Source organism: Rhinoderma darwinii, chromosome 4 (genome assembly GCF_050947455.1).
Source record: "Rhinoderma darwinii isolate aRhiDar2 chromosome 4, aRhiDar2.hap1, whole genome shotgun sequence".
Lineage (NCBI taxonomy): Eukaryota > Metazoa > Chordata > Amphibia > Anura > Rhinodermatidae > Rhinoderma > Rhinoderma darwinii.
This window is the reverse complement of record NC_134690.1, coordinates 111,426,368-111,447,322: the sequence shown is the minus strand read 5'-3', so window position 1 is coordinate 111,447,322 and position 20,955 is coordinate 111,426,368. Positions and strand designations below refer to the sequence as shown.

Here is a 20,955-nt window from a genome sequence, read left to right as displayed (position 1 = left end):
GAATTGCGTTTTTTTGTTTACCTGGCATCCCAAAAAATAGGATAAAAGGTGATCAAAAAGTCACATGTACCCCAAAATGGTACCAATAATAACTACAGCTCATCCCGCAACAAACCAGCCCTCATACCGCTACGTCTATGAAAAATAAAATTAGTTATGGCTCCAATAAGTCAGGAAATAAAAAAATATGCAGTTGTGCCCGAGGGGAACATTTCTTCTGTTTTAAGAGGCGATTTATCAAGGACCTAAAATTAGGGAACCAGGAAGGGGAGAGCCCAAACATATCCGCTGGAAGCGACGGTGCCCGTATTATACCAGGACAACACTTTCCCAGCAAAATTCCCCAAACTACAAAAGGTGCGGAGTGTGGACCAAAAGGGGGATAAGAAATGACACCATTTATCAGTGCGACACCGGCCTGTGTAGAAAGGATTGCTTCACAGCGTAACACACATCTATGGATTATTATTATTTTTTTTATACCACCTGACTATGCCCCTTATATACTCCGCCCCGCTTACATGTACCCCCACATTATAAAACACCAGCAATGCTCAAACAAATATAGTACCAAGCAAAATCCGCTCTCCAAAAGCCAAATGGTGCTCCCTCGGCTCTGAACCCTATAGCGTCCCCAAACAGCAGTTTCCTTCAACATATATGGCATCGTCATACCCGGGAGAACCCTTTTAACAATTTTTGGGGTGTGTGTTTCCAGCGTCATAAGCTGGGCATGACATATTTGCCACTGAATGGCATATCTAGGGAAAAATATAAATTTTTAATTTGCACCATCCGCAGCGCATTCATTTATGGAAAAGACCTGTGGGGTGAAAATGCTCACTACACCCTTTAATAAATGCCTTGAGGGGTGCAGTTTCCATAGTGGGGGTCACTTCTCAGGGGTTTCTTTTTATTATTTCACATCTGAGCCTCTGCAGTTGTGAACCAATACTTTGTAAATCGCCAAATTAGGCCTCCACTCCGCATGGTACTCTTCACTTCTGAGCCCTGTCATATGTCCAGACAAAAGATTAGGGCCACATGTAGGGTGTTTCTAAAACCGGGAAACACCGCATAATAATTAGAGAGCTGTCTTGTTATGGTGACACAAGCTGGGCACCACATATTGGCATATCTATGGAAAAAAATCAAATTTTCACTCTGCAACATCGAGTGAACACTAATTTCTACAAAACACCTGCAGGGTTAAAATGCTTACTACACCCCTTGGTAAATGCATTGAGGGGTGTAGTTTCCAAAATGGGGTCACTTCTGGGGGGTTTCCACTGTTTTGGGCCCACAGGCGCCCAGAAACCAATCCAGCAACATCTGCACTCCAAATGGCGGTCCTTCCCTTCTGAGCCCTGCCGTTTGCCCAAACAGCAGTTTATGACCACATATGGGGTATTGCCGTACTCGGGAGAAATTGCTTTACAAATGTTGGGTTCTTTTTTTCCTTTATTTGTTGAGAAAATGAAAAAATTTGCGCTAAAGCTACGTCTTATTGAATAAAAAGGACTTTTTATTTTCACTGCCTAATTCTAATAAATTCTATGAAACATCTGTGGGGTCAAAATGCTTACTACACCCCTAGATGAATTCCTCAAGGGGTATAGTTTCCTAAATGGAGTCCCTTTTTGGGCGTTTTCATTGTTTTGTCCCCTCAGGGGCTTTGCAAATGTGACATGGCCGCCGCAAACCATTCCTGCTAAATGTGATCTCAAAAAGCCAAATAGTGCTCTTTCCTTTCTAAGCCCTGCCGTGTGTCCAAACAGCCGTTTATTACCACATGTGGGGTATTGTTTTACTCGGGAAAAATTGCTTTACAAATTTTGTGGTGCTTTTTCTCCTTCAGTCCTTCTGGAAATGTGAAAAAATTAGCTAAACCTAGATTTTATTTGAAAAAATGTAGATTTTCATTTTCACAGCCTACTTGCAAAAATTTCTGCAAAAGACCTCTGGGGTCAAAATGCTCACTATACCCCTAGATAATTTCCTCAAGGGGTATAGTTTCAAAAATGGGGTCACTTGTTGGGGGTTTCCACTGTTTTGTCACCTCAGGGGCTTTGTAAATGTGACATGGCCTCCGCAAACCATTCCTGCTAAATGTGAACTCCAAAAGCCAAATAGCGCTCTTTCCCTTCTCAGCCACGCCGTGTCTCCAAACAACCGTTTATTACCACATGTTAGGTATTGTTTTACTCGGGAGAAATTGCTGTACAAATTTTGCGGTGCTTTTTCTCCTTTAGTCCTTGTGGAAATGAGAAAAAAAAATCGCTAAACCTACATTTTCTTTGAAGAAATGTTGATTTTAATTTTCACGGCCTACTTCAAATAATTTCTGTAAAAAAACCTGTGCGGTCAAAATGCTCACTACACCCCCTAGATAATTTCCCTTATGTGTCTAGTTTCCCAGATGGGGTCACTTTTGGGGGATTTTGACTGTTTTGTCACTGCAAGAGCCCTTCAAACCTGACATGGTGCCTAAAATATATTCTAACAAAAATAAGGCCCCAAAATCCACTAGGTGCTCCTTTGCTTCTGAGGCCGGTGCTTCAGTCCAGTAGCACGCTACGGCCACATGTGGGATATTTCCTAAAACTGCAGAAACTGGGCAACAAATATTGAGTTGCATTTCTCTGGTAAAACCTTCTGTGTTATAAAAAAAATTGTATTAAAAATTTATTTCTGCAGGAAAATATGAATTTTGTAAATTTCACCTCTACTTTGCTTTAATTCCTGTGAAATGTGTAAAGGGTTAAGACATTTTCTAAATGCTGTTTTGAATACTTTGAGGGGTGAAGTTTTTAAAATGGGGGGACTTTTTGGGGGTTTCTAATATATAAGGCCCTCAAAACCACTTCACAACTGAACTGGCCCTGTAAAAATAGCCTTTTGACATTTTCTTGAAAATGTGAGAAATTGCTGCTAAAGTTCTAAGCCTTGTGAGGTCATAGAAAAATAAAAGGATGTTCAAAAAACGATGCCAATCTAAAGTAGACATATGGGTGATGTTAATTAGCAACAATTTTGGGTGGTATAACTGCCTGTCTTACAAGCAGATTCATTTAAATTGAGAAAAATGCAAATTTTTGCAATTTTTCGCTAATTTTTGGTGTTTTTCAAAATTAAATACTGAACATATCGAGCAAATTTTTCCACTAACAAAGTCCAATGTGTCACGAGAAAACAATCTCAGAATTGCTTGGATAGGTGAAAGCATTCCGGAGTTATTACCACATAAAGTGACACATGTCATATTTGAATAATGAGGCTCTGTCAGGAAGGTCAAAAGTGGCTAAAGAGGGAAGGGGTTAAAGACTGGAGTTTTTCACCTCCGAGTTGCCCTCGTGCTGGTCCCATTTTCATGGTTCCCCGTAGACTTGAGTCTATTGAAGGATCCGTGAAAACTGAACAAATTAGGACATGTTCTTTTTTGCAACTGGCCCTTCACACGGTCCATTGAAACAACAGCCGTGTTAACGGCCCCATTGAAATACATGCGTCTGTGTGACCGCCAACGGCTGTCACACAGACATATACCACGGTCGTCTGAATTTGGCCCCAGTAAATGTCTTGCGTTTTAAATGGCATTTTTCTGTGTGTGAAGGAGCCCTAAGCCATGAGTAGAGAGAGATTGTTGAAATTGTTAATTTTCTATTTACGCAATCCTAAAATGTTTTAATTCTGCTCATGTTTGTTTTTCTTTTGAGAAACGTGTTCTTTTTACCATTTGGCTACTAAGTATAAAGCCATTCAGAGATAGACCTGCTGCTTGAGTACCCTGTATACTGATCTCCTGCAGAGGTTTGTTCACAATGTGCACATTATGCTGTATGTTTAATACTTCAGTGGGAAGTAAACCCAAGACCGTTATTATATTCCCTTACTTGTAACACATCATACATTGAACGAATAGAAATCAGAGTCTTAAAAGGAATGTGTCACTAGAAATATATATTATTTTTTTTTTAGTTAAAGAGGCTCTGTCACCAGATTTTGCAACCCCTATCTCCTATTGCAGCAGATCGGCGCTGCAATGTAGATAAGAGTAACGTTTTTGTTTTTTTTTTAAAAACGAGCATTTTTGGTCAAGTTATGACCATTTTTATATTTATGCAAATGAGGCTTTCTAAAGTACAACTGGGCGTGTATTGTGTATGTACATCTGGGCGTTTTTACTTTTACTAGCTGGGCGTTGTGAATAGAAGTGTATGATGCTGACGAATCCGCATCATCCACTTCTCTTCGTTACCACCCAGCTTCTGGCAGTGCACAGACACACAGCGTGTTCTCGAGAGATCACGCTGTGACGTCACTCACTTCCTGCCCCAGGTCCTGCATCGTGTCGGACCAGCGAGGACACATCGCCACCAGGCGACAGAGGCTACATCGACTTACCTGCAAACGCCGATGCTGCTGCAGAATCAAATGTAGCCTCTGGTGCCGATGTGTCCTCGCTCGTCCGACACGATGCAGGACCTGGGGCATAAAGTGACGTCACAGCGTGATCTCTCGAGAACACGCTGTGTGTCTGCACTGCCAGAAGCTGGGTGGTAACGAAGAGAAGTGGATGATGCTGATTCGTCAGCATCATACACGTCTATTCACAACGCCCAGCTAGTAAAGAAGTAAAAACGCCCAGATGTACATACATAATACACGCCCAGATGTAACGAACACAATACACGCCCAGTTGTACATAACTTTAAACACGCCCAGTTGTACTTTAGAAAGCCTCATTTGCATAAATATAAAAATGGTCATAACTTGGCAAAAAATGCTTGTTTTAAAAAACAAACAAACAACGTTACTCTTATCTACATTGCAGCGCCGATCTGCTGCAATAGGAGATAGGGGTTTGAAAATCTGGTGACAGAGCCTCTTTAAACCGTTAGTATATACATGATTACACATTGTTCTAATTTTTTTCACAAGTCAGGAAATATTATAAATTAGATTCTAATTTATAACATTTCCATGTGCTGGTCACTAGAGAGAGCAATTCCCAAAATTGCAGCATTGGCATGTGGTAAAGCAACCTCATTGCTTTATGCTGCAAAATTGGAGAAGACACATCCGCTCTAGTGTGCTCAAACAATCCCCCTCCTTTATCCTGGCTAGTGCCAGGAGAAAGGAGGGGGTTGAATGTTCAAATCTCCTACCCTGTGTGCCGCCTTTTTTTTTTTAGCGAATGCACAGTGTAGTAGGCTTAGATAAAGTTGTAATCGCACAGTAAAACATGAACATACACAAACATAACTTACCTGCTCCTGCCGCCGCAGCTCCCTCTGTTTCTATTCCTTGCTTCTGAACATATGGACAGAAGCCGCGACCGGAAGTAGTCATCTTAGGCCCCATGCACACGACCGTAAAAAACCTCAGTTTTTGCGGACCGCAATTGCGGTCCTCAAAAAACGGAGCCATCCACTTTCATTGAACGCGGACACCTTTCCATAGCACTACGGAAGGGTGTCCGTGCCGTGGAAATGCTCCGAGAATTATGGAACATGTCTGTTCTTTCGCATTTTGCGGGCCGTGCTCCCATACTTTGTATGGGAGCACGGCCCGAAAATGCGACTGTCAGTCAGCGGCCGGCCGTGCCCGCAATCGCGGGCCGTGAGTGCGGGCACGGTCATGTGCATGGGGCCTTACTGTCCGGCCGCGGCTTCCAGTCCACATGAAAATGGCGCCGGATGTCGCTCGGCCGAAGACCTTCCTTTTGGACTGTGTGGGAGCGGTGCATGCGCCGTTCCCACACAGACGGCGTACGCTATAGTGAATGGAACGGCTCCCGTTCACATTCTCTATGGGGATGTATGTGCCGTATTCCATCTCTGTATGTGTTGTTAATCGACACATACAGAGATGAAAAAAAAAATGGCAGCCCCATAGAGAAGTAAAAGACAGAAAAAGGTAAAATAGAAAAACACAAATAAATAAAATGTATTTTAATAACATACTAAAAGCAAAACCATATACATTTTTTTTTTTTTCGTGACTCCTTCCCTTTAATAAAAAGCAACTTAGGTGGTGTTCACATCTATGTTGAAGGTTCCGTTAGGGGCCTCTGTTGCAGATCCGTTAAACTATTGTTTCCGATAAAACCACGGACACCCTGGCAAAGTTAATGGAACCGATTCAAAGTCAATGGGTTCCGTTGGCCGCCAGTGGTGTCTGTTGTGTAACGGAACTGTCGCTTCTGGTTTTCCCTTGTTTTGCTACTCTGACGGAGCAGAACAACGAATAGCCACGGTGCAGGTGTAACATAGTCTTATTGTTGTGTAGCTTTTGTCAGTCCAAATATCTAATAGAAGATATTGTTTGGTTTAAAGAGGCTCTGTCACCAGATTTTGCAACCCCTATCTCCTATTGCAGCAGATCGGCGCTGCAATGGAGATAAGAGTAACGTTGTTTGTTTTAAAAAACGAGCATTTTTGGCCAAGTTATGACCGTTTTTATATTTATGTAAATGAGGCTTTCTAAAGTACAACTGGGCGTGTTTAAAGTAAAAGTACAACTGGGCGTGTTTAAAGTAAAAGTACAACTGGGCGTGTATTGTGTTCGTTACATCGGGGCGTTTTTACTTCTTTTACTAGCTGGGCGTTGTGTATAGAAGTATCATCCACTTCTCTTCACAACGCCCAGCTTCTGGCAGTGCAAAGACACAGCGTGTTCTCGAGAGATCACGCTGTGACGTCACTCACTTCCTGCCCCAGGTCCTGCATCGTGTCGGACCAGCGAGGACACATCGGCACCAGAGGCTACAGTTGATTCTGCAGCAGCATCGGCGTTTGCAGGTAAGTCGATGTAGCTACTTACCTGCTGCTGCAGAATCAAATGTAGCCTCTGGTGCCGATGTGTCCTCGCTGGTCCGACACAATGCAGGCCCTTTGGCAGGAAGTGAGTGACGTCCCTTTGATCTCTCGAACACGCTGTGTGTCTGTGCACTGCCAGAAGCTGGGCGTTGTGAAGAGAAGTGGATGATACTTCTATACACAACGCCCAGCTATTAAAAGAAGTAAAAACGCCCAGATGTAACGAACACATAAAACACGCCCAGTTGTGCTTTTACTTTAAACACGCCCAGTTGTACTTTAGAAAGCCTCATTTGCATAAATATAAAAACGGTCATAACTTGGCCAAAAATGCTCGATTTTTAAAATAAAAAACGTTACTCATCTCCATTGCAGCGCCGATCTGCTGCAATAAGAGATAGGGGTTGCAAAATCTGGTGACAGAGCCTCTTTAAGGTTAGGCAAATCCCAGGACCCAGGTGGCTGATATGCTTAGTAGTCTGTTTATACAAGTCTGTAGCAATTTATCTTTCCCTGATCCAGCGGTGGACAAATTGGTAGCCATTTGGATCACTTCAGGGGTCATGTTTATTTATTTCTTTAGTACCCAGGCAATAAAAAATCACCACCTGCAAACTCCTTGGTGTATTCGCTATCTATTTTATTGGAAATTTTTGATCCCTGGCATACACATGCTGGTAGTGTTTGGGAAGATTTTTTTGATGCTGCTCTTCTCCCGGTGCCCTTTGCAGGTTCGTTTAAAACTGATACCGGCAAATCCTGCTGGACTTATTGGCTCCCATTTATTAAAGAGGCTCTGTCACCAGATTGTGCAACCCCTATCTGCTATTGCAGCAGATAGGCGCTGCAATGTAGATTACAGTAACGTTTTTATTTTTAAAAAACGAGCATTTTTGGCCAAGTTATGAGCATTTTCGTATTTATGCAAATGAGGCTTGCAAAAGTACAACTGGGCGTGTATTATGTGCGTACATCGGGGCGTGTTTACTACTTTTACTAGCTGGGCTTTCTGAAGAGAAGTATCATCCACTTCTCTTCAGAACGCCCAGCTTCTGGCAGTGCAGATCTGTGACGTCACTCACAGGTCCTGCATCGTGTCGGCACCAGAGGCTACAGTTGATTCTGCAGCAGCATCAGCGTTTGCAGGTAAGTAGCTACATTGACTTACCTGCAAACGCCGATGCTGCTGCAGAATCATCTGTAGCCTCTGGTGCCGACACGATGCAGGACCTGTGAGTGACGTCACAGATCTGCACTGCCAGAAGCTGGGCGTTCTGAAGAGAAGTGGATGATACTTCTCATCAGAAAGCCCAGCTAGTAAAAGTAGTAAACACGCCCCGATGTACGCACATAATACACGCCCAGTTGTACTTTTACTTTTCAACACGCCCAGTTGTACTTTTGCAAGCCTCATTTGCATAAATACGAAAATGGTCATAACTTGGCCAAAAATGCTCGTTTTTTAAAAATAAAAACGTTACTGTAATCTACATTGCAGCGCCGATCTGCTGCAATAGCAGATAGGGGTTGCACAATCTGGTGACAGAGCCTCTTTAATGTGGCGTAGTTTTAACCAATAATTAAGGGCTCTGCTACTTTATTGACGAGTTACAAAAAATGTATTTCTGTATCTGCCCTCTTTCATAAATCTGTCACCGCACTCATCACTACCATTAACTTTCTCACTGGCTAAAATTATGCCACTTTTTCTATTATAGTGTCTGTGTAGAGTAGATGTATTTGCGTTTGAGAAATGTTTGTCCTGTATAAGAGTTAAGCCACACCCACTTTCACAAACTGCCGCGAATGGCTCTAAATTCTGTGTCAAATGGTTAATAATTATGTCACAAAGCAGATTAGCCACTTTTGGAATAAAATACACCAGAAAAAAAGTTCCAAATACATTAATAAATGTGACCATTGGCTTTAATTGGGTCTGTCAGGGGTTCTGTCTTTTTGTCGGCAAGAAAAGTGCTTTATTAGTTACACATTAACACAAATGTGGACAGAGCCTTAAAGGGTAACTAATCATTTGACCTTTCTGATGTCGGTGGCATGTCAGAAGTTTTGATTGGTGGGGGTCCGAGGACTGAGACCACCACCAATCGCTCAAACAAAGCGGCCGAAGCGCTTAGCCGTTTCTTTTCGGCTTTTTCTGGAAATAAATGTATATGAGTACGTGCTCAATAGAAAGTCTGAGTCTGTACGCAGATACATCGGCTTTCTGAAACGAAGAGGCTTCTGCTGCTTTGTTTGAGTGATTGGTGGGGGTCTCGGTGCTCGGACCCCCACCAATCAAAACTTGACATGTCAGAAGTTTGTCAAATGTTTAGTTACACTTTAAAGTGCTATTTCAATCCTGTGAGTAGTTTTTCAATTGCTTAATTTACTGTAAAATATGTTCTCTTGCGGGTTAATGCGGAGCTGTTTCTGTTAGAGGCTCTGTCACCACATTATAAGTGCCCTATCTCCTATATAAGGAGATCGGCGCTATAATGTAGGTGACAGTAATGCTTTTTATTTCGAAAAACGATCTATTTTTAGCTTTATGCTAATGAGTTTCTTAATGCCCGAGTAGGCGTGTTTTTACTTTAGACCAAGTGGGCGTGGTACAGAGGAGTGTATGACACTGACCAATCGGCATCATGCACTCCTCTCCATTCATTTACACTGCACTAGCGATATAGTTATATCACTATGTGCAGCTACATACACAAACACTAACATTACTGTAGTGTCCTGATAATGAATATACATCACTACCAGCCTGGACGTGATGTTTATTCAGAATCCTGACACTTCAGAATATTTTCTGTGAGATTCCAGCAAGGCAAGTGTAATCTCGTTTGAAATGACAGGTTACATCGTAATCTCGCGAGATTACGCTTGCCTTGCTGGAATCTCACAGAAAAGATTCAGACCTGTCAGGATTCTGAATAAACCTCACGTCCAGGCTGGTAGTGATGTGTATTCATTATCAGGGCACTGCAGTAATGTTAGTGTTTTTGTATGTAGCTGCACATAACGATATAACTATCGCTAGTGCAGTGTAAATGAATGGAGAGAAGTGCATGATGCTGATTGGTCAGCGTCATACACTCCTCTGTACAACGCCCACTTGGGCATTAAGAAACTCATTAGCGTAAAGCTAAAAATCGATCATAAAGGGGTTTAAAATAGATTGTTTTTCCGAAATAAAAAGCATTACTGTCACCTACATTATCGCGCCGATCTCCTTATATAGGAGATAGGGCACTTATAATGTAGTGACAGAGCCACTTTAAGTATGAACATTTGCATATGAGTGTGTTAACAAAGTTGTTCTGTTTTTAACTTGCAGCAACCTATCTTGGAGAGTAAGCTTAAAGCATTCAGTATTGGGAAAATGAGTGCTGCAAAGAGAACACTAAGCAAGAAAGAACAAGAGGAACTGAAAAAGAAGGTGAGGCATCTAATAGTAAGCACTCAGTGCCTTAAGAACATTTTGCGTCATGTCAAAAGAAGGTAATGGCGCTAATAACTGTTTTTAAATTGCACGTTTGTGTGCTTGAACGTGTACTAGGTCACATAAGCACTTCAGTTTTGTAATTGTGGTGATTTTGCGTAGATTGTATCTTAACCCTTTCACTACCAAGGATGCACAGTGCATTTGGAAAGTCTTCAGGCCCTTTCACTTTTTTCATATTCTGTTATGTTGAGGCCTTGTGCTAAAATAAAATTATATTCCCCAACATTCTGCATTCAATACCCCATAATGACAGTGAAAACAGAATGTTCAGAATCTTTGCTAATATATTGAAAATTAAAAACTCAAATTTCACCTGGACATAAGTATTCAGACCCTTTACTCAGTACTTCGTTGAAGCACCTTTGGCAGAGATAACAGCCACCAGTCTTCTTGGGTTTGATGCCACAAGGTTGGCAAACCTGGATTTGGGGATTGCCATTCTTCTGTGCAGATCCGCTAAAGCTGTCAGGTTCTTCCCTGCAGACGCTGGGCAGAATGAATTCCCACTGTTTTAGTGGATGCCCACCATTTTGGCTGACGTTCTTCCCACTGATCCTCAGTGGATGCCCACCACTTAGGTGGATGTTCCCCGCCTTGGTCACTCAGTTCCGTATCATTACTGCACCAGCAGTTGAGGATGCCGAACAGCCACACCACCTGTGTGCATTTTCCGAGGGGATGACAGGCTGTGCCTAAAGACAACTGACATGTAAGCCCCCCCCTCCCCCTCTCTACCGCCCAGGGGGATAGAGGGGAAGGAGCACTTCAGACCATGTCGGAGGGCTTAAAGAGAACCTTTCACTTGCCCATACATGTGCAGTTGAGTGCACCATGTAATGGGCAGGGCTGTACAAACCCTGGGGTGCGTTGCATTTTTTTCCTATCTTTCTCTGTAGTTTAGATATCGGTGCTGTTATAACTGGCGCCCGATATTTAAATAACCCTCTGATCTGTCAATGGGGTGTGTAATTGGCAAGGGGGCGTGTAACAATACCTGTGACACTGTTCAATCAGCTTCGGATTGTATCACAGCAAGAGCTAAAGAGAGCGCGTGTGCGCGCTCTCACTCTTTAGCTCTCGGCAGACTAGCTGAACAAGACTGATCTCTCGCGAGAGATCACACACACTCTTGTCCTTGTCTGCCTAGAGCTGAAGAGTGAGTGAGAGCATGCGCGCACAGCTCCGCTGCCGAAAATACTCCCGCTGCCATGGACAGGAAGAAGAATTCACATTCTTCTCCTTCTGTTCCGTGGTGGCGGCGGAGCTGCACGTGCATGCACACGCACTCCTCTCTTCAGCTCTTGCTGTGATACAGTCTGTAGCTGATTGGACAGTGTCAGTGATGTTACATGCTCCCTTGCCAATTACATGCCGCATTGACAGTTCAGGGGGTTATTTAAATATCGGGCGCCAAATATTACGGCACCGTTATCTAAATAACAGAGAAAGATATTACTGTTTTTTTATAGTGAGACAGGGTTTGTACAGCCCTGCACATGTATGGGCAGGTGAAAGGTTCTCTTTAATAACATGAAAATATACGGAAGGGGGTCTTTTTCTGAGGTGTTGTGTCCTTCCTAAGGGGTTTTTAGTACTTTATGTATGTGCCGGCAGTTCCTGGGGACACCGCTTTCTGTATTACCTTCTGGCACTCCCAGCCGGCGGTGCCATTAATTTAGGCCCTGGCTTTGGTTCTTTGCTAGGCTGTAAGCTGGCACCTCCCGCTGCCCCGCCATGTTCCCGTGCCGTTTTCACGCTCTGATTGGTTGCGTAACATGCCCACCCTTTCTAACAATCGCGGAGTTGGCCGGAGGGGAGGGGTTTCTGTTTTCCTCAGACTCTGCGTACACACAGCTGATGTACAGAAGTCATACAGCGCTGGGAATGTTTTTGCTTCGCCGGGGAGACAGCACCTAGGGGGTCTGGTAGGATAGCCACATGCTATAGTGTTTTTTGATAACTACTCATATGTCTTAAAAGAGCAAAGCTCCTAAGTCCCTAAACGTATTGTAAAACACTGTGTGTACGCGGTGCAGTACAATGTTTCCATGCGGGCAGGCTGACTCAGTTTGTGTTCAGTGCCCCTTGCCTAAAACAATACCGAATTTCCCAGCTCCCAGGATGGTGAGCATGTTACCCCCCCAAACGGATGGCTTCCCTCACCGAGGCGGTTGATAATCTCGGCTACCTCTCTCAGGACGCTGTGGATGCTTCACAATGCCTTCCTCAACAGTTAGCCTCTCTAGTGACTTCTTTTCTTTCTTTCTCAGCATATTGGGTTAGCTTGGCTAGTATAGAACTAGCTATTCAACTCCAGGAAGCAATTGATTTAGGGGACTCAAGTGGATGCCTCCCTGCTAGCTGCATAGCTTTTGCAGATGTCTAAATATATCTGACGTCTCTGTCCAAGCTGCTCAATGTTCGGTTAAGCCCATGGCTAATGCTTTCCCTGTCCGGAGGGCCATTTGGACTAGAAACTGGGATACTGACAGTGCCTCTAGGAAGGTTTTCACCCTTCCTTTTGCCCAGGATCTCCTTTATGGCCTGGACCTGCTGCAAATCATTTCTGAGGCTACAGGAGGAAAGATCACTTCCACAATGTTGTCAGTCGCCCCCCAGTTCCCTCAGCCAGATGACAGAGATGGTTTTCTTCATTTCGTTACTCGACTACACGTCGGAGGCAAAACTCACGTGACTGCTGTCCCTTCCGGACACAGAGGCCCACCTTCTGGGCTAGAAACTTCTGGCTGCCCCTCAACAGACCCGCTAGACCTGCTCCAGCACAGCGGGCTCCCACAGCCTGAAAATTTTCCCTCAACAGAGCTGCTCCCTTGGGTGGGGGGATAGCTGCTCACCTTCCACGAGACATGGCTCAAAAAGTAGAAGAAGCCTGGATGCGGGAGTTTGTGTTGACGGGCTACAAAATAGAGTTTTCTACTGCAGCCCACTCAGTGTCCTTCCGGGGCCCAATCTTTTTCTTGAGCCATTCAAAGCCTTCTCCAACAAGGAGTAATTGTTCCAGTGCCAACTCCAGAACTGTTCATTGTGTTTTATTCAAACCTTTTCACAATAGAAAGGAAGGACTGATCCCTTTGACCCTTTTTGGATCTAAAACCTCTCAACCAACCTGCAAAGATCAGGAGGTTTCGCATGGAGTACCTGCGCTCAGTGGTTTCTTCCTTGGAGGTGGACGAGTTCCTGTCATCAATAGACATCAGGGATGCCTATCTTCACGTTCCCATTGCTCGAGTACATCGGCGTTCCTGCGCTTTGCAGTGGGTTCCGAGCATTTCCAACTTGTGGCTCTCCCCCTTGGGCTGGCCACGGCTCCAAGGATCTTCACCAAGCGGCGCCCATCAGATCCAGGGGGATATCGGTAATCTCCTACTTGGATGACCTGGTGAAGGCACCTTCAAAACAGGACAACTTAAACGTCTCAACATTACACTGGATGGTCTTTGCCGATTCGGATGGCTGATCAACAGCACCAAGTCCTCTCTTACTCCTTCCTGGAGAATGGATTTTCTAGGGCTGTTCCTAGATACACAGGCAGCTAGGATATTTTTACCCCAGGACAACCACTCTCAGACGGTGAGTGACCGTACTCTGTAGGAATGTTCCTTGTTCCACCCACTCCTGGCTGAAAGTCCTGGGTACGATAGTCTCCACTTTCGAGGCCATTCCATTTGCTCAGTTTCTCCCGGTCTTTACAGCTGTCAATCCCTATCTCCTTGGGACAAGTCTCTGGACTCCTTGGATCTGATGATCCATCTGCCCCCTCAGTCAAAAAGTTATTTCTGTGGTGGATATCCTTCCCCCAACATCTCTCAGGGAAAGCCCTTCACGATTCTCCAGTGGCAGGTCATCACAACGGACGCAAGCTTGTCTGGGTGGGGGGTGATTTTCGGTAGTCTCACAGTCCAGGGCACCTGGTCTGGCCCAGAAGCTCAGCTCCAGATCAACATCTTGGAAATGCGGACCATCTTCCTGGCCCTCCAGGTCCTTCCTGTGCGGATACAGACCGACAACTCTACAGCAGTGACGTACCTCAATAATCGGGGAGGTACAAGAAGCAGGGCTGTATGGAAGGAAGCATCTAAGCTTCTTAGCTGGGCGTAACAGAACGTCCCAGCAGTACATCTCCCAGGAGTAGACAACTGGCAGGTGGATTATCTGAGTCTGGAACGTCTGGACCCAGGAGAATGGTCTCTTTGTCCAGAGAGATTTCACCGCGTTTTTTCTTTTTGATGGGGCTTCCTGGATCTCTTCACCTGTCACCAGAACCATAGATCCCACGGCCCTAGAAGTGAACGCTCTAGTTCTTCCCTGGTCGTCCTTCAGCCTCCTTTTTATCTTTTTCTATCTCTTCCACTCCTGCCTCGAGTGCTGAAGAAAGTCAAAGACACAGGTATTCCAGCTATCCTGGTGGACCCAGACTGGCCTCGCAGAGCTTGGTAAGAGGAGCTTATGCTCCTGTTGGCAGACGCACCTTGGTTGGTTCCTCAGCGGCACGACCTCCTTTCCCAGTGTTCCACCCTTCTTTACTTCGGCTGCGTTGGACGGTTTGGCTGTTGAGACCACGGTTCTGAAGTTCAGAGGTTTCTCAATCATGGTCTGAATGACCGGATCAAGACTCCATTCCAAAGGATTTACCATCGTATCTGGTTGGCTTATTTTAGGTGGTGTGAATCCCATCAGTTCCACCCGCTCTGTTTTTCCATCCCGTGTATTCTCGCTGTCCTCCAGGTGGGTTTGGATCAGGGACTCAGGTTTTCTACCCTTAATAAACCTAAAGGAAAAAAAAGAGTACACAGCGCCACATGGTGCAAGATAAACCTGATGGAAAAGGTTGAAAAAAGTAAAAATAGGTGATCGCGCTCACCTTAACAAGTTGTACAAATCAGGTACAACACTGATGTGAGCATGTAAGAATGAAACAAATAGCTGCTGCTCCCCAATCCAGATGCCGGTATCATGGAAGCGTGGTACCGCAATGTAATAGTAAAATAGGAAAAAATGTATGGATATACAGGGGAGCGCTACTAATAAGTAAACGGGTAACAGTGGTAAATTCCTTGATTTATTAAATATAGGCATATATTTAATAAATCAAGGAATTTACCACTGTTACCCGTTTACTTATTAGTAGCGCTCCCCTGTATATCCATACATTTTTTCCTATTTTACTTCATTAACTTTTTGGGGGGAGAATAGAAAGAATTTCACCACACTTTTTTGCGTCCTAAATCTGTGCCGTTTTACCGTGTAGTATAAATAACACTAACTTTATTCAGCGGGTTGTTACGATTGCAGCCATACCAAATTTGTATCTATTTTGTATGTTTTACTACTTTTACACAGTAAAAACACTTTTTTTTTTTTTTTCCACATTTATTTGTTTTTGTGTCTCCATATTTGGAGAGCCATAACTTTTTTTTTTTTTTTTATTCTGCTGATGCAGCTGTATGAGAGCTTTTTTTTTTTGTGGGACGACTTGTAGTTTTTATTGGTAACATTTTGGAGTAGATGCGACTATTTGATCACTTTTTATCACACACATTTTTTTTTTTTAAGCCAGGATTCACAGAAAACAGCAATTTTTCCATTGTTTTTTATTTTATTTTTTACGGCATTCACCGTGCGGGTTAAATAATGGAATAGCTTTATAGTTGGCGTCTTTACGGACTTTTTAAAAAGTAAAGCATTTTGTAAGGGGAAAAAGTGGGTTTTTATTTTTTTATTTATTTTTTTTTTATTTTTTTTTTTTACTAGTCCCACTAGGGGGACTGTAATATGCGATCATCCGATCCCTTTTATAATACACTGCAATACTTTTTTATTGCAGTGTATTACTGCCTGTCCGTTTTAAAACGGACAAGCATCTGCAAGGCCATGCCTCTGGCATGACCTAGCAGGCATTCACTACTGGCAGACCTGGGGGCCTTTATTAGGCCCCCGGCTGCCATAGGGCTACACCGGGCCTATGCCAGGGCTAAGGCAACTGATAGGCAAAATCTGCTTCAAAACAATGGCAGGAATTTCATCAAAGCTGAGTCATCCAGTGCCATTCGTTGTATTGGTACATATGACGTCTGCTCCTCTCAGGTTGTAGACATCCTCAAAAAACATCGGTCAATACTTACCGCCGACCCAGACCTTTAAAAATGTGATTTCAGCGGTCCCAAGTATCACGTACCGCAGAGGTAAGAATTTACGTGAACTTCTGGTACACAGCCAGTATTCTACAAAAAATGTTTCTCAACAAACCTGGTTAAAATCTCCAGTCAGGGGCTCTCACCCCTGTGGTCGTTGCTCCTTTTTGCCCCCTTATGCCTGTGACAAAAACCTTCACTAATCCACCTGATGGTAAAACTTATGTTATTAAGCATTTTATTAATTGCCATAGTAGTGGGGTGATATATGTAGCAAAATGGCCTTGCCCAAAATTGTACGTAGGCAAGACTACACAGGAATTGAGGAGAATTTCCAAGCATCTCAGCACGATTAATCACAAAGAGGACACAACTCTGTCCAGACATATGCATCAGCTACATGGTGGTAATACTAAGCTACTTCAGTTCTGGGGGGTTACCCAGGTCAAATTGGGACCCAGGGCTGGAAATCTAGACCAAAATCTACTGCAGGAGGAAGCACGATGGGTTCATCGTTTGTATTCTCTTAGGCCCTCTGGTTTGAATGAGGGGTTTACCTTCGCGGCTTTTCTTTGAGACTAACACTTCAAGTTCAGTGTTACAACTAGAGATGAGCGAACCGGGACAACCGAACCCAGCTTCGGTCCGAACATCGGAAAAAGTTCGGTTCGCAGCGAATCCAAACTTCACCGGGTTCGGCCGAACGCGTTTTGACCGAACCCGGCGGAGATAGTCACTGTCCAGGGTGCTGAAAGAGTTAAACGATCGGCAGTAACTGTTTCAGCACCCTGGACAGTGACTTCCGATCACAATATACATCAACGTGTAAAAAAAAAGTTCCTACTTACCGATAACTCCCTGTTTCTTCCTCCAGTCCGACCTCCCGGGATGACGATTCAGTCCAAGTGACCGCTGCAGCCAATCACAGGCCAATCCCAGGCTGCAGCGGTCACATGGACTGCCACGTCATCCCGGGCGGTCGGACTGGATGTCGAGAGGGACGCGTCACCAAGGCAACGGTGACGCGTCCCTCTCGACATCCAGCCCAACCTCCCTGGATGACGATTCAGTCCAAGTGACCGCTGCAGCCTGTGATTGGCTGTAGCGGTCACTTGGACTGAATCGTCATCCAGGAATGTCGGGCCGGATGTTGAGGGACGCGGACTGGAGGAAGCAGGAAGTTCTCGGTAAGTATGAACGTCTTTTTTTTTTTTTTTTTTTTTTTTTTTTTACAGGTTACTCTATATTCTGATATGAATTCACTGTCCAGGGTGCTGAAACAGTTACTGCCGATCAGTTAACTCTTTCAGCACCCTGGACAGTGACTATTTACTGACGTCGCCTAGCAACGCTGCCGTAATGACTGGTGCACACACGTAGCCACCCGTCATTACGGCAGCTCCATAGACTTCTATGGGCTGCCCGTGCCGTTATTACGGCCTGAAATAGGACATGTTCTATCTTTTTTCAACGGCACGGGCACCTTCCCGTAAGAAAACTGGAAGGTACCTGTGGCCAATAGAAGTCTATGAGCCCGTTATTACGGGTCGTAAATACGACCTGTAATAACGGGAGTTTTTACGGTCGTGTGCATATATGTAAATGAGCTTTGAAATGGACAACTGGGCGTGCATTGTGTTTTTTTAACTGGGCGTGTTTGTGTATAACGCTGACCAATCAGTGACCAGTCAGCGTCATACGCTCCTCTCCTGAAATATTCTGTGCTGCTGTGAACTCTGCTCTTACCATTACGTAGCTCTCAGTCTGTTACCTCTCCTCCACTCCTGTCCTCAATAACACCTTCACATGATTGGCAAGTCACCACCCCGCACAAGATCCGCACGCTCATCTCCTGAAATACTCTGTGCTGCCTTAAACTCTGTGGACAGGTCAGGATCCTGTTTCTTTTAAATGCTGCTGGGGAATCCGCTCAATCCACTATATAAGGCTGCGCCTCCATCCTTTTCTGCCCCAGTCACTTATTCCCAAGCAGTGTAAACTTTCAGATTGGTTGCGCTGTGAATATTCGGAGAACGTGATTGGTTTATGTGCAGGGTAATGAACATACAGACAAGCAGTAGAAGACTAAATTCAATGAAATGCTCAGCCCTTAGTCAGACTTCTACTGCTTGTCTGTATGTTCATTACCCTGCACATAAACCAATCACGTTCTCCGAATATTCACAGCGCAACCAATCTGAAAGTTTACAGTGCTTGGGAATAAGTGACTGGGGCAGAAGAGGATGGAGGCGCAGCCTTATGTAGTGGATCGAGCGGGTTCCCCAGCAGCATTTTTAAAAAAACAGGATCCTGACCTGTCCACAGAGTTTAAGGCAGCACAGAGTATTTCAGGAGATGAGCGTGCGGATCTTGTGTGGGGTGGTGACTTGCCAATCATGTGAGGGTGTTGTTAAGGACAGGAGTGGAGGAGAGGTAACAGACTGAGAGCTACGTAATGGTAAGAGCAGAGTTCACAGCAGCACAGAATATTTCAGGAGAGGAGCGTGCAGATGAGGAGTGTATGACGCTGACTGGTCACTGATTGGTCAGCGTCATACACATAAACACGCCCAGTTAAAAACACAATGTGTGTCTCTACGGTAACCGATTACAAACAAACCCTGTGATTGGCTGCAGAGGCCGCGGCAGCCTGTGATTGGCTGCAGAGGCCGCGGCAGCCTGTGATTGGCTGCAGAGGCCGCGGCAGCCTGTGATTGGCTGCAGAGGCCGCGGCAGCCTGTGATTGGCTGCAGAGGCCGCGGCAGCCTGTGATTGGCTGCAGAGGCCGCGGCAGCCTGTGATTGGCTGCAGAGGCCGCGGCAGCCTGTGATTGGCTGCAGCGGCGACATGGATGAAACGTCATCGCTGGAGGCCGGACAGGAGGAATGTAAGTATGAACGTATTTTTTTTTTTTTTTTTTTTATTACATTAAAATTTTATTTTCCGCACGCCGAGCATGGTACTGTCAAGGTTGCTGAAAGAGTTAGTGCAGCCCATTAACTCTTTCAGCACCCTGGACAGTACCATGCTCGGCGCACGGAAATTACAGGTTCGGTCAGAACTAGTTCGGTCCGAATCCAACTTTTTCGTGAAATTCGTGAACTAGCCGAACCGAACTTTTCATAAGTTCGCTCATCTCTAGTTAGAACTATTGATTTACTGGCTCATAACCTAGTCTTTGTTTATACGTTTTCTATTTCTACTTCTTATAGTAATACAAAGTAGAATTACAGACCTAATCCAGTCATTTAGTTATGATGGCCCCATATTCTCTCTGTTCCTCCTATGTTACTTCCATCCTCTATTGGTTTGTATTACGGGGGGGGGGGGCTCTCTTTTTTTCAATTTTAACACATGCTGGTATACTGGGCATAATAACCTAACTATTTAGGAGGCCGCTGCTGTTATCAACGGTCTCAATATCTTGCTCGTCTTCATTCACAGACGGCAAATACACGTGCACACTGCAGCAACCATCAATGGTTGCTGACCCGATCCATGCATTGAAAATTTTAACCATTTATGTTGGTTTTGTCTGTTTGTTTACTGAATTCAGCACAATAAAGATTATAAAATAAAACCTTTTTAATGGTAGCTGGGAAATAGGGCTATTTTGCCTCTGGCATCTGTTTCTCGGCTGCCATAGAAGACACGCACTGGGCGAACTTATCGCCGGGTGTCAGTGGGAGAGCGAGGGGAGCTCCCTCTCTCCAAAACAACTCAGATGTGGCGCTCGCTATTGAACGCTGCATCTGAAGGGTTATATGGGTGAGATCGATACTTATATAGATCTCACCCATTCGAGCAGGGATGCCCTCAGCTACTTCTGAGAGCAGGCAGATTTAACAGATCCCTGCTCTCTTTATTCTGATGCAGCGCCGTGAAAATTCGTATGCATCCGAATAAATCCCATTCGTGGCCGCCGTGAAAAAGGCTTATTGGCTGTCAGTAACGGGTTAAAAAAGGCAGGAAAAAAAAACGTGCACAAAATGACACCAAATGAAAAACCGCCACTAAAAAATGTTTCCAAAAAACCCTACATGTTACATTTTAATAATGCTGGCGTTTTTAGAAGCGTTTTTTGATGCAGTTTTAATTGCAGGAATAATTCTGCGTGTGAAGGAGGCCTAATAGTATTTCAGGACAACACTAGGACACATATGATGCGTTTGGCAGATTTCGTTTATTTATGTACGGACCTCTCTTTCAATTACACAGGAAGATGAAAAAGCGGCTGCAGAGATTTATGAGGAATTCCTTGCTGCCTTTGAAGGAGGTGATGCCAACAAAGTTAAAACATTTGTCAGGGGGGGCATTGTCAATGCCACCAAAGGTATGTGTGTCCTGTTAGCATCACTGTTGTTTCACCATTATATAATTTGACTGTTATTGAGCTTTACACTTGTAATTTAATGTTCTTTTTATATATTTGTCACTTTTAAATGTTGCAGTCATTATTGGCTTTGACAGGGAT

General features: G+C 44.3%; 1 protein-coding gene across 6 annotated transcripts in view; it reads left to right on the top strand.

The window, feature by feature from the left end:
* U2SURP (U2 snRNP associated SURP domain containing) overlaps positions 1–20,955 on the top strand; it is a 93,882-nt gene that overhangs the window by 8,655 nt on the left and 64,272 nt on the right. For all 6 annotated transcript variants that reach the window (XM_075861464.1, XM_075861461.1, XM_075861466.1 and 3 more), the window contains exons 2-3: positions 10,162–10,263; positions 20,700–20,814. In XM_075861464.1, the coding sequence (XP_075717579.1) occupies positions 10,162–10,263; positions 20,700–20,814 (217 nt within the window). The remainder of the gene's footprint in view (positions 1–10,161; positions 10,264–20,699; positions 20,815–20,955) is intronic.